This window comes from Synchiropus splendidus, chromosome 13 (assembly GCF_027744825.2).
Source record: "Synchiropus splendidus isolate RoL2022-P1 chromosome 13, RoL_Sspl_1.0, whole genome shotgun sequence".
In the NCBI taxonomy this organism is placed as follows: domain Eukaryota; kingdom Metazoa; phylum Chordata; class Actinopteri; order Syngnathiformes; family Callionymidae; genus Synchiropus; species Synchiropus splendidus.
This window is the reverse complement of record NC_071346.1, coordinates 18,103,686-18,116,627: the sequence shown is the minus strand read 5'-3', so window position 1 is coordinate 18,116,627 and position 12,942 is coordinate 18,103,686. Positions and strand designations below refer to the sequence as shown.

The 12,942-nt window shown below is 41.0% G+C and overlaps 1 protein-coding gene across 8 annotated transcripts in view; it reads right to left on the bottom strand.

Moving 5' to 3' along the window:
* ctnnd2b (catenin (cadherin-associated protein), delta 2b) overlaps nt 1–12,942 on the bottom strand; it is a 117,442-nt gene that overhangs the window by 60,130 nt on the left and 44,370 nt on the right. For all 8 annotated transcript variants that reach the window (XM_053882303.1, XM_053882304.1, XM_053882305.1 and 5 more), the window contains one exon: nt 10,766–10,882. In XM_053882303.1, coding sequence (XP_053738278.1) covers nt 10,766–10,882 — 117 coding nt within the window. The remainder of the gene's footprint in view (nt 1–10,765; nt 10,883–12,942) is intronic.

Below are 12,942 nucleotides of genomic sequence, written 5' to 3'. Positions count from 1 at the left end.
AGCAGCGGAGGTACCTTCATTACAAAACCACAGTACCACAGTATCAGCATAGAAAACTAGGCCGTTAAAACTAGCCTGTTATATCACAATAAGGTCTGCAGTATCACAGCTGGACAGCAGCATAATTACATAGAAATATTCAAATATTCCCTGGCAAGTCATATGATGGAACCAAATCTGACCCTGATGTGCAATGTCAATTTTCCTCTTTCTCAACTTTCAGGTGATCCATCAGCAATGGTGCATGACGATGGTGAACGGCATTATAACATGAAGATATCAGAGATGGACCAACGTCTCTTGCTGAATACTAATATGTTTGGAGAAATTAATTGTGCAGAGTTAAAATATAAATAAAAATAAAGGCATACATATCTAAATATGCTAAATATTCCATATGCCTTTCATATTAATATATTTTTTTTTTATTGTATGGAATTTTGTGTCAGGAAATTTCACCCGTGCGAAACTAATTCATTCCCAAATCTTCAAAGTTACTATTTAAGAGTACAGAGTTTTGGCTGAAGCAGCCCGAGGTTTCCGTTTGGTGAAAGCAGCAACTATTCTGTCAAAAGGACAAATTTGATGTGAAACGTCGCAATTTGGGGAATCTCTTGAGACTTTGCTATGTCTGTGAAATATTTACAAACTGCATGTATGTATGAGAACTCCACTCCAGACATTTTCAGAAGTTTCAGACTCAGCTGGCTAAGGAACACTGCCCCCAACTCCAAAACAGATTGATTGTTTCCATCTGCTCGTAAACAACTACTGAGAAAGGCAGGTCATTGGGCTCGGTGAAATTAATAATTATTTCATGCGCCCCATAAGCCCTCCGTGCTCCGTCAAGTGCAGGTGCTTTAAATGGTGTATTTCACTTTAATGCCTGCAAAGCATTTTTCCGTGCATGTGCTGCAGGTTGCGAGGAGCAACGCATCACAACCAGCAGAGCTTCATCAGAGTGTATGCCGTCACAGGTGATCAGTTGTTGTGATGGACAATGACAGGTAGTGATCGGCATTCTTGTCATTCACGATCACGGTGATATCGACTGATCATGACCGCTGACCGATCAATCACAGCAGAGAGAAACTATGACAGTTCAGTCTGAGAGTGTTGCAGATAGCATCACTGGATAATGAATCTAATTTCCATATGCTGATCATGTTTTTGTTATCACAACTGGATTTATAACTAAATAATCTGGTTTCCCTATAGAAGTGTTAGAGATAGATGACTGACTGGAGAAATTTATGTGCACCAATTCTATTATTAAGGAATTACCGGGAAGGCTGTTTTTTTCTGCTTTTAGGGAAGGCACCCTCAGAATCGAGGGCCACTCTCTCAGAGAATGGGACCATGTTGTCCTTTCTTTTTAAGTCACACTGATGCAGGTTCCATTGTTCATAATGTTGTTTTGGGCAGGAAACACATACATAACTCAGTAAAGTTTGAAAAAGAAAAAATATATATACATACATGACAAAGATGGAAGATATGTACCCGCACTGGTCAAAGGAAGAGTGGAATATGAGAATGTTACAGTGCTGAATACCTATGCTTCCCCTAATAGTGAAAGTCCTTTCTTCCAGAGCTTTTTTGATACAGTGACCTACAGTGACTATGTTTCCACTTTAGGTTTATTTAATGTTGACAGTCCCCTTAAAGTACCAGAGATGGTTTGAAAGACCCTTAGTCCAAACTGACGACAACAATTAGCATTTCTTCTTCATTTGTAAATGTCGTTATTACCTGAGGAATGCACCAGTCAGCCATTCAAAAAACACTCTGAACTGTCTGACCAATTGGGTGTCTATTCAATGTAATATTACATTGATCGAAATAAAGAATTAAATACAAAATGTTTATCTTCTTTGGAATACAGTTGTGTGCAAATCACTGAAACAGATCAAAGCAATATAAGCCACATCAATGTTAGTACAAACAAAAAATATAAACAGTGTACAGCACTCATTGTTTAGCCAAAAAATACAATAAAAATAAAGCCAAAGTGCATCTCTTTCACACTAAAATAATTATAAGTGAATGTAATTGTAAGTGTGCAGCTCAAATAAAAACAGTATGTACATTCTTCTACTCAATGAAAAAAAGTGCTAAATTATACTTCAAACAAATAGATAAAACCACTTCATAAAAGTGTGATTAAAATGCAATTAATTTTGATTGATTAATTTCAAAAGCCAAAGTTATTTTGATTAAAAAATTAACCACTAAAAAAATCAAACACGCAAGATGCATAAACATTGCAGTTGTCCATAAAGAACCTCAGCTACCCCAGCTTGTCTGGTAACATCTGGAAAATTCTGTGGCAGTGAGCGACAGTGGGCTTAAGGATGCAAATGTGGATGCTGATGTTTCATACAGTACATTGCAACAAAACCTAACATGTGGCATCAGGTTTTGGCCTGAAATCAAAGTACATTTGCAATGTCTCCCGATATCTTGGCAGGAACCCCAGTTATCCTAGTGGGGAGAGACTGTCTGAGAGTGTAGTGATGAGGCTGATGGAGCCATTTGTGGATAATAAGGGCAGAACCATAACTACAGACATTTTTTTTACATCACTGTCCATTGCACGACAACTACTAAGACAGAAAACCACCATCAGTGCAGCACAGTCAACAAGCCTACGGTGTCTCCCCTTCAGCATGCAGCCTCCTGGGGTGTGCCAGTAATGGCCCTGACGGAAGTTCATCGACCCATCTCTGGGTTTTAAAGGTCAAAAGGTCGAATCACCGCTCCACATTAGTCCTATTCATCAAGTGAATGATGGTGAGGGGACACTAATGATTGTTTTCAAGGGCATGGCAAACTAAAAGATTTACAGATACAGCTCCATGTTGATGATAACGCAAAACCAGTGGCTCAGCCTGTTCACAGAAATCCATTCAGTGTGAGAAGTATAAGGAAAACTTAAACATCTGGAAGAAATGGATGTGACTGAGAAATTGAGTCGACCAACTCCATTGGTTTCACCAGTAGTTGTTGTATGTGGCAGGGCCACACCAAGACCACCAAGTGGATATGCAGAGAACAAATGAAGCCTTAATCACAGAAAGACATCCAATCCCTGTTATTTATGAAATACTGGACAATTTGAATGGAGCTACAATATTTTCATAATTGGATTTAAAATGTGGACGTCATCATGCTAACCCTACCCTTACCCTCAACCTAACCCTTGAGCTGAAACCTGATCCCAGATCTTTAACCACATCTGTCTTACACACACAGGGTTATGGAGATATAAAAGATTGATCAGAATCTCGCACTGAAAAAAGGGATTCTCAGCATATGTAAACTTATAATAATTTACATCTGTAAAGTTGAACAACAAAATCTAATTTCTTTACATAAAAATATCTTCCACAAAACTAATCTGCATGTGAGCAAAATACCAGACATCGTGTTTTGTCCCCCTTTACAAGCATCACCCAATTATCCTAGTCCATCTTATCAAGTACAAACACTCAACGAACAGTAACCTTGTTTCATTTACGTCCTCAGGGAAACTGAACCAACGTGGTTCATTATGTGCATAGCTGGCGACAACACCCATATTTCGATTTCCTGTGAAGTGCGTGGACTGCTCTTTAAGGCAAGGATAAAGTTTGCTGAGTAACTGCTTGTTAAAAACTTGTTTTTGTTTTGATGATGCATCGATGTGTTCTTACACACGAGTTGAGTTAATGAATATCAGGGCTATGACTCCGTCTGACTTACTACCTGTATTTTTGGTGTCATTTTCCTAGTTAGTCCACCTTTTGGCTGGACAGAAGTGACTGAGGAGGAGAGGGAAATGTGCCAGTGAGCTTGTTCGCCTTCACCGGAGAGGATCGTGCACTCCTTTCTTCCTGGGATAATCCTCTCCAACATCCTCTCGCTCAGCAATAAGATAGATGAACACTCACTGGTGTTGAGAAGACACATGGACTTGGCCTCCTCTTGTGTTTTGTGTCTGGAGGGATTCCAGCTTCACGAACTTTTCTGCACTCTCCTGTTATTGTGCTTGGTGACGTCAACAAGGCAAATCTGAGTGAGGAGCTTCGCAGGTACAAGCAGGTGGTAAAATACTTTTTTTGCTTGGTGTGAGCGGAACCATCTGCAGCTCAGTGTGGCAAAGTCCAAGGAACTGGTGGTGGACCTAAAGGTAGGTTCACACCGAACGCAACTTTTTAGTCGCGGTAGCGCCAGTCGTCAGTAGCTGGTTGCTTGCTCAGGTAATGATTAGTTGTCACCTGCCCGGTTCGAACACGTCGCTAAAGTAGGTCAGTCGCCGGGGGACGTGGTCTCAGGTTGTGGACGGTGTATTGAAAATGGCGGCTCAACTATCGCTACTTATTAAATGAAAACATGGAAAAAGAGACCAAGAGTACTTGGTGCTCCTTAAGGTACTAAGTCCCCATTTCCATTCGGTGGGGTCAATGTGGATATGGCCGAGGACTATAAATATCTTGGGGTCCTCATAGACAATAAACTGGACTGGGCTCGGAACACTGAGGCACAGTCCAGCATAGAGTCATCTCTACTACTTGAGGAGACTCGGGTCCTTCAATGTAGTTCACCTCCGTGATGAGGGGTGACGCCATGAGCTCATCAGTCCTTCCGGTTCCTATGACCATAGGAGCAATCAAAGTTCACAAGTAGTGAGGAGTCGTCGCAGAATGCTATATTGAACTTTTTAGACCAGGGTCACCAAACTGTTCCAGAAAGGACGACAGTAGGTGCAAGTTTTTGACAATCACTGGTTGTAGATTACCTGGTTGGAAAAGCTGTGTTTGGACATGTTTGGAACAAAAACCTGCACTCACTATGGCCCTTTCTGGAACAGTTTGCTGACCCCTGCTTAAGACAGTGATTGTGCTGATTAATTAACTTGTTTAACTTTGTTGTTTGTATCAAAAAGAATGATAGACGAAGGGTATCCATCTGAAGCACAGTGCTTTTGATCACTGGCGTGAGCCCCGACTCACTTAGCAACCAAGCTAACATGGTGGCAATCACGCATTATGCCATACTGGTTACAAGGTAATGGAGAAGTAGAAAGGGACAAACGGAACATTACGTAAAACCATATGAGCAGTCCACGTTGAGGGTAAAGACTAAAGCATACCTGAGCACACCACATTGAGTTGTCGTTCAATTGACAGGTCAGAACAAAGCTTCTCGGAATAACAGCAAGTCAACCACCTTCAGGTTGGCCGAGAAAATGATGCTGTGTGGAAGTAGATGGGGCATTTTGGATGCAGAATGAGTCAGAGAACCAAAAGAGGACAATGTTCAACAAGGTGACAAAGTTCTTCTGCACCAACAAAAACAGAACAAGCTCATTACCCGGATTCTATTGTGTTAAGAACCACGTAGACTGCATTTAAATATCTAAGTCTCGAGGATAGTCAAATAATACGCAATTGGTTTTAGTACTGCAGTTAAACTGTATATGAGTAAAAAGGCTAATATAAGAGAGTCATGTGAACCTCGACTGTGTTTCTGCATTCATGTTCGAGACAAATGAGGAACACTACACATGAGATGACATCCCAGTAAAAACCTGCGATGCACTGATTCCACGCAGTATAGTAAGGGAACGGTATAGCAGGTGTCAGGTGCTGTCATGAGTATTTGACAAGTACCGCAAAATAAGCCAGAATCGATACGTGTACTGATTATGTTATCGGTATCAGGACATCCCTAAATAAAACTATGCTACAGTGTCTAACAGCAAGTTCAAAAGGAGAACAAGAGGTTTATTGAAGAAGAAAGCAGGTGAGGAGAACTTACATGTGGCATGATGAAAAATAGTGTTGCTAAAGTGCAATGCAATGGTAGTATTTGTGCCGTGCTCATGATTAAGATGGATGTGGGCCATTAGATGTACGCAACTCTGGAAATGTGCCACTTTGAAGAGTGTTTTATGTGGGTGAGTGATGTCTACACAGAAGACCCTTATAAATACATCACTACAAAGACAGAAAAAAAGTGACTGCATCTGAGGTAAAACAGGGGTGCTAAGGTTAGATCTTTAGACACAAGGTAACAGTGCATTAAAAGCATATTTTTCAATGCATTTCAATATCGTGCCAGATTTAGATGCATTACTAGGCTCTTTGGCTCTCTGAAAGAATACACAAACTGCATCCACATGAGTACACAATCCCTTGAGTATTTTTTTTTAGACCAAGGTTCACGATTTACGTATTTCAATATTGTATTAGTTGTCTATTTATAAAAGCACTTTGGATGTTGGAACAAGCATCACAAGCACAAGTAAAGCCGCGCAAATGGAACGGACTGCACTGAACTAACTGAGCTATTTTTATTTGTGAGATTGCACATCGTTGATTTGTATAAGCATGTCTACTTTTATTAAAAACCATAATTTTGAATGGCAGAAGTTTACAAACAAGCCAAATGTGTTTAAATCAATTAAAGCAGATAATGTGCTTCCTGTGAGATGTAACTGTGGCAATGTTAGCTGAATAAAGGAATGGGTCAAGGGTATCTGTCAAAGATGTTCCTGCGCTGGTATTTACATGACCAAAAAAAGTATACCACCCTTGATCACCAATTCCTGGACTTGAAACAAGAAACTTCTATTGATGAAAAAACCCAAATGTATTTTAAATGAGCTTTTGCAGGGCTTTAAACTCCTATACTCCAAGAGCGGAATCAGAATCAGAATCAAATTTTTTGCCATGGTCAGTGAGGATCCCACCAACTAGGAAAGTGCAGTCAAAAACATAACAATGGTAATAATAATAATAAAATAAAAGAGACCTAAATAAAAGGAACAAAAATAAACAGAAACAACTAATGAAAAAAGAACCCACAAACAAAAAGGACTGATCACAAATTCATCAATCTGAGATGAAGAAGCTGTTCCTGTGACGGGGGGTTCTGGTCTGGATCGACCGCAGCCTCCTGCCAGAGGGAAGAGGAAGACACAGTCCATGGCCAGCGTGAGAAGGGTCGGCTCTGATCCGACCTGCACGTCTCTGGGTCCTGGAGACATACAGGTCCTGAAGAGGTGGCAGTCTGCAACTAGTCACCTTCTCAGCAGAACGCAAAATGCGCTGCAGTTTGCCATCGTCCCTGGCGATGGCGCTGCTGTACCAGACAGTGATAAGGGAGGTAAGGACGGACTTGATGATGGCTGTGTAGAACTCCACCAACAACTCTGTTGGCAAAAGTAGTTTACTTAGCTGACACAAGAAGAACATTCTCTGCTGGGCCGTTCTTATGAGGGACCTGATGGCCAGTTCCCATTTGAGGTCCTTGGTGATGGTGGTTCCCAGGAAGCAGAAGGAGCCCACAATGGGACATTATTTTTCAGTATGACAGCTTTCAGTAAGAACAGTCAAAATCCCAAAGTCAGACTCTCCAGCTCTCTGTTAAACACTCCCTTGGACGATGTAACTTTCTCTGGGCGAGACACCCGGAGGTGTGTTCTGAGAGTGGTGTCAGAGCCCCAACTCCACCCCTACTGCAACACTTTACAGCAGAACGGCAGCGCGACCTCGGCAGCGAGACGACTTCCTTTGTTTTCATCATGGCAGAAGAATGGAATGACAGAGGAAGATCAGGGACAAGAGTTGATAATGGAGATGCATTTACAGCCTGGTGAGAACTGAGAGTTACGAAAGGGTTTTCTTCTGATCCTGAAGTGGCAATGTTTCTACTCGACTTGTAAGTCAATTTTGTGTTCACTGCTGTCTCTGTTGTGTTACCAAATCATATATTATTGGAAACAAATGTGTATATACTTTGTTGTTTGTATATACTGTCAGTATTGTTTATATGTTTGCAGCGAAACAGATGAATTGCGGTGCTAAAACGGGTGCAAGATATACTTCGTGTATGGCGAAAACAGTTTTTCAATTAATCGATTGCCAGTGAAAATGACTTGTTCATGTTCTAACGCAAATGTGGATGCTGTATGTCATATTACACTGTCAAAGCGTACAGTGAACATTATGATTGTGTTTATCATAGTACAGTGTAGATGTAGAAGTTAGCCACGGACGTTAGCCGCGAGTATCCGCTAGCGGCTAAGGTCGCTAGTTTATCATACTGAATAATAGTCGATTCTCTGTCATTAGCAGTGTTTATGGTCCATCTGATTTGGACAAGTGTAACATGATATATCCATATTCTATCTGACGCTGGTGGAGACGTGACCACCACCACATTTCATCATCCTTGGCAATTGTTCTGGAACTTATTGAAGAAGAATAGTTTTTAGCTCCAACGTCAGTGTCCACAGTCAAATCAAAATAAACATGTGAACAGACATTTTAATGCTCACACTCAGTGCATCACTGATCGCTGTTTGTCTGCTCCTTATTGAAACACATGACAGTTATGATGTAACAAAGGTAGCGATAAGCCGATAAGATGAACATGACGGTTTTCAGGATGTTTTTTTTTTTTCACGGAACAATCCCCTAAGACACATCGCAGAACTCAAGTAGTGCATTCTAGCCGGACATGTGAAGGAGACGGACCCGTGATGACAAATGCATCATTGAGACAGATTTCTTTCTCTTCACTAAAAGACAGCAGTTTGTTGTCACCAATTCAGAAATGTCAAAACTTTCCCCTTTTCTTCATTCTGACACGTGTAGTCAAAATATAGTTTTATAATTTGGGTCAGTCGGTTTTGCAGCTGATTGAGCCTTTGATTCCTGATGTTGAATGATAGATGTTTGTAGAGTTCCCCTTCCACTTGCAACACTTGGCAGTGTTGTGTATATTGCCATCTGTGAGCTGATCAAGTTTGCGGATGACACCATCATAATCAGGCTCATCTCAGATGGAGATAAGCCAGCTTACAGGAGGGATGAGGACCGGCAGGTTTCCCGGTGCACAATGTGCCACAATAACCTGGAGCTCAACACCCAGAAGACAGTGATAGTGGACTTCAGGAGAATCACATCCCCTCCGCCTCCTCTCAGGTTGGCTGGTTCGCTCATTGCAATAGTGGACTCCTTCTGCTTCCTGCAAACCAAGGACTTCAAATGGGAGCTGACCGTCAGATCCGTCATCAAGAAGGCCCAGCAGAGAATGTTCTTCTTGCGGCAGGAAACTACGACTGCTGACGAAGTTGCTGGTGGAGTTCTACGCAGTCATAATCAAGTTAATCCTCCCCTCCTCTATCACAGTGTGTTACAGCAGCGCCACCTCCAGGGACAGGAGCAGACAGCAGAGAACTGTGTGTTCTGTTGAGAGACTACAGGTGATCTGTTAGAGACTAACACCTTTTCATGACATGTATGTCTCCAGGACCCAGAGACGTGCAGGTTGGATCAGAGCCGACCTTTCTCACCCTGGTCATGGACTGTTTGTTCCTCTTCCCTCTGGCAGGAGGCTGCGGTAAATCCAGACCAGAACCTCCCGTCACAGGAACTGCAGTCTGCATGTTAATTTGAATTAAAAAGTTCAATGTGCCCAGTTGATTTCTTTGTATGCCATGTGTGCTCAAGCAGCAGTGTGTTTTGGATCATTGTCCTTGACAAAGCAGTCTGAACCAACATGTCGTCGCATGTACGTTGCATATATATATATATATATATATATATATATATATATATATATATATATATATATATATATACACTGAAGATCAGAATTAGAGAACAATCCAATCTACAATTTACTAAATTTCATGGTCACTGCATAATCATATTTGAAATTATCCAAGCAGGATTAAAAGAATAACATTTTAAGTATATTTCAAGAGCTACATATATCCTGAAAGCACAGTATAAAAAACTTAAATGACATATTAGAAAAAGAACACTGATCAAAATTAGAGAACACGTCAGGATACCTCCCAGCTATTCGTGTTAATCTGGCACCTGGTGCTAATTTCACGTCTGGTTTTACATTATTTATTTATTTATTTATTTTTAAATGGTCAAGTAAAAAGGGAAAGTGGGCAGACAGATTTCAACAGTAAAATGTTGACTAAAAGTTGTGGTGTTGGGTCTCAGGTATGAAGGGAGGAAGGGATGAGGGGGACCTCCTTTATTGGGGGTTCATTGTGGTTGTCAGTCACAACAACCTCTCTATTCATATGTTGATCGTCCATTTGGGTGAATAGTGCGTGTGGCTTGATGCGGTCTGACCGCAGGATACGGAGTATGTTCCACAGGATTTTATGATTTGACCATAATTGCAAATGAATAATAAACAAAATACATCACAGAAGTTTCACTTAGATTGTGACGATGATCTGTTATTTTGCTTTGTAAGTGATCTGCAGAAAGGTACAGTTCGACTATTAAAATTGCTGAGGTGACTAAACAACATTTGAACCAAAACATGTTTTTCTGTTTCATAAGTAAAAATGGCATCGTCGCTCATTTCTCTTCACTTATTAGAGATTGTTACTTGAATGTTTGTGATGTCTCTGTGACATCATATGTCTTCATCAAAGAATGACTCAAATCATGTTTACACTGTTTCACAAGTGTTAAGCAGTAGCGGCACTTGTGTTAGCATATGTAGACCAGAACAACAAATCAGGCAGAAGTCAATAGTCTCTCTTCAGGCATTGACATTCATTTGTAGATCTCAGGTTCATGACATAGTTTCATCAAATTACTGTGTTGTGTTGCATCACAAGTATCACATAAGTAATTGCCAATGTAGTGCCAAAAGAATGTCCATCTTTGACAAAAAAGAACATTCACTAATAAAAAGTGAAAAAAATATTCATTACTATTCATAATCATTTACTTACTATCTCCTGAGGATGTGTCCTGTGAATCCAAGATGCCTGACTCCTGGAGGGACCGGATGCAGGAGTCTACGAGTTCCAGGCCTGTGGTCAGCTCTTCTTCTATGTCCTTCTGACCATCTGCAAGAGAGGCAATAAAGACAGACATATGTATATATGATTACACAATTAGAAAATTCACCACAAACATTTTTTGGGCGAAACACTTTCTTGCTGAGGAGCAACAGTGCTAACCATTGAGCCTGTAATGTAGAGGTATTTCTCAGAAATACCAAGGAATAGCAGCATGTAAGACGTGTACTGCTGAAATTGCTAAAGCGAATGCAACAGTTAAGTGTTTCTCTATGTAGCACTTCTTTCATGCTGAAAACTTACGCAAAAGTGCATCTCGGCTGCAAACAGCGCTCATCACAAGCACTACAGTTGGCCACATCTCAACAGTGGATCATGAAAGAGAACATTATCTCTCAACCTGATCTGTTTGAGCTGCTAACGACAGAGATCAGCTCCTCTGATGCACCTGTAGCAGATGTTACATGAAAAGTTATAAGACAAGTCTTCTTAATTATAACATTGAATACAAACTGTCAGCATTTCTCCTAACATTATACTGGATTGAAAAGGAGCACAGTGAACAGCTTTTATACTCACAATTTCTGCCCTGTTTTCCTACTTTGCCTATTCAAAAAAGTAGTTGTAATTTCTTTTTGTATAGTCGAATTTGCCTCTCCTTTGTGTCTGCCATATGACCGAGGTGGACTTGGACTTCCATTTTTTAAACTGTATTTGTCATGATCTGCTTTTATTTTGTCCCTTAATTCCCGTCCTATGCCATACGTGCTCCGCCATCTAACAGGCTTCGCTATTGGTTACCTCCACTCCGAGGCCCCGCCTCGTGCCTGAGAAACGAATGATTAACTCTGTGTTAAATGTAATAAGGAGAAGGGCACTTGTATGAGGCAGTGTGAAAAGATGAAAATGTTTTGGAGAGAACTAATGCATTTAATTAAAAAAAATAATAAAAACCAGAAATGATTTGAAGCTGGGTATTGAACTGGTAAAAAGTGAAAGAAACGCAAATTAATCAGGCTGATTTTTTTTTTTTAAAGAAAATGCAAGACTTTTATGCTATTTGGACAGGCTTTATGCTATTTATTCACGACACACCCGTTGACTAGCCAGAATGCCACACACACGCACGCACACACCATCAGATCTCGGTCATCTTTTGAGCTAGAGACGCCGTTCAAAGCTTAAAATGTAGCTTCCTCTGACTACTCACCATATCCATGGTCACGACATGGTGCATTCACAGTTCTAGTTTCAGTTTTGAGATTTGTTATAGAATAAATACACTACCAACAGGGGACTTCCGGCTTGCCAATGGAGTAGTCAGACGCAGGACGAGTCAGCTCTCCCAAATTCATTTATAACGCCCTTAAACAAAACTCCAAAACCCGACATTCAGAATCTAAACTTTGACTAAGAGGAAAAGAAATTGAAACGGGATAATGGGAAAACATGCCAAAATTGCAAGATATAGGTGGTGTGAAGGCGAAAGCTAACACCACTGCTAACCAAGCTAAAAGCTCCAGTGACGGCGCGACCTGCCAGATTCCAACAAACCTTGACATTGGCCCTGAATGAGGACATAATTGGAGCAATAAGAGAGCTCAATGCAGACATGAAACAGAATAATGACACCCTTCGACAAGATATCATTCAGATGGCACGGGAAATAAACCGAAAACTGGACAACATGGCGACGGAGATGAAGAATCTCTCCAGCCGACTCGTGTGGAACAGGTGGAGAGTTGGGCGACTGCAGCGACCGAGGTTCTCACTAACAGCCTGCAGCAACAGAGAGTTTTGCAGAAGAAAGTCGTTGATTTGAAATCTCGTTCCAGGCGAAATAATATTTGCATATTTGGAATAGGGGAGGGGAAAGAAGGGAACTCAATTCTTACTTAATTCGTAATCTTTGTCAACACAAGCTATCGTTACCGCAAGATTTTGACCTGAAAATACAACGGGCTCATCGTGCTCTCCTGCCGAGACCGCCACACGGAGATGCACCACGACAGATCATTGTATGCTTTTAGGAATCCACTACCAGGGAGATGATGGAACAAGAGGGGAATTCAACTCGACAACTCAACTTCAACTCAACAAAACTGTGT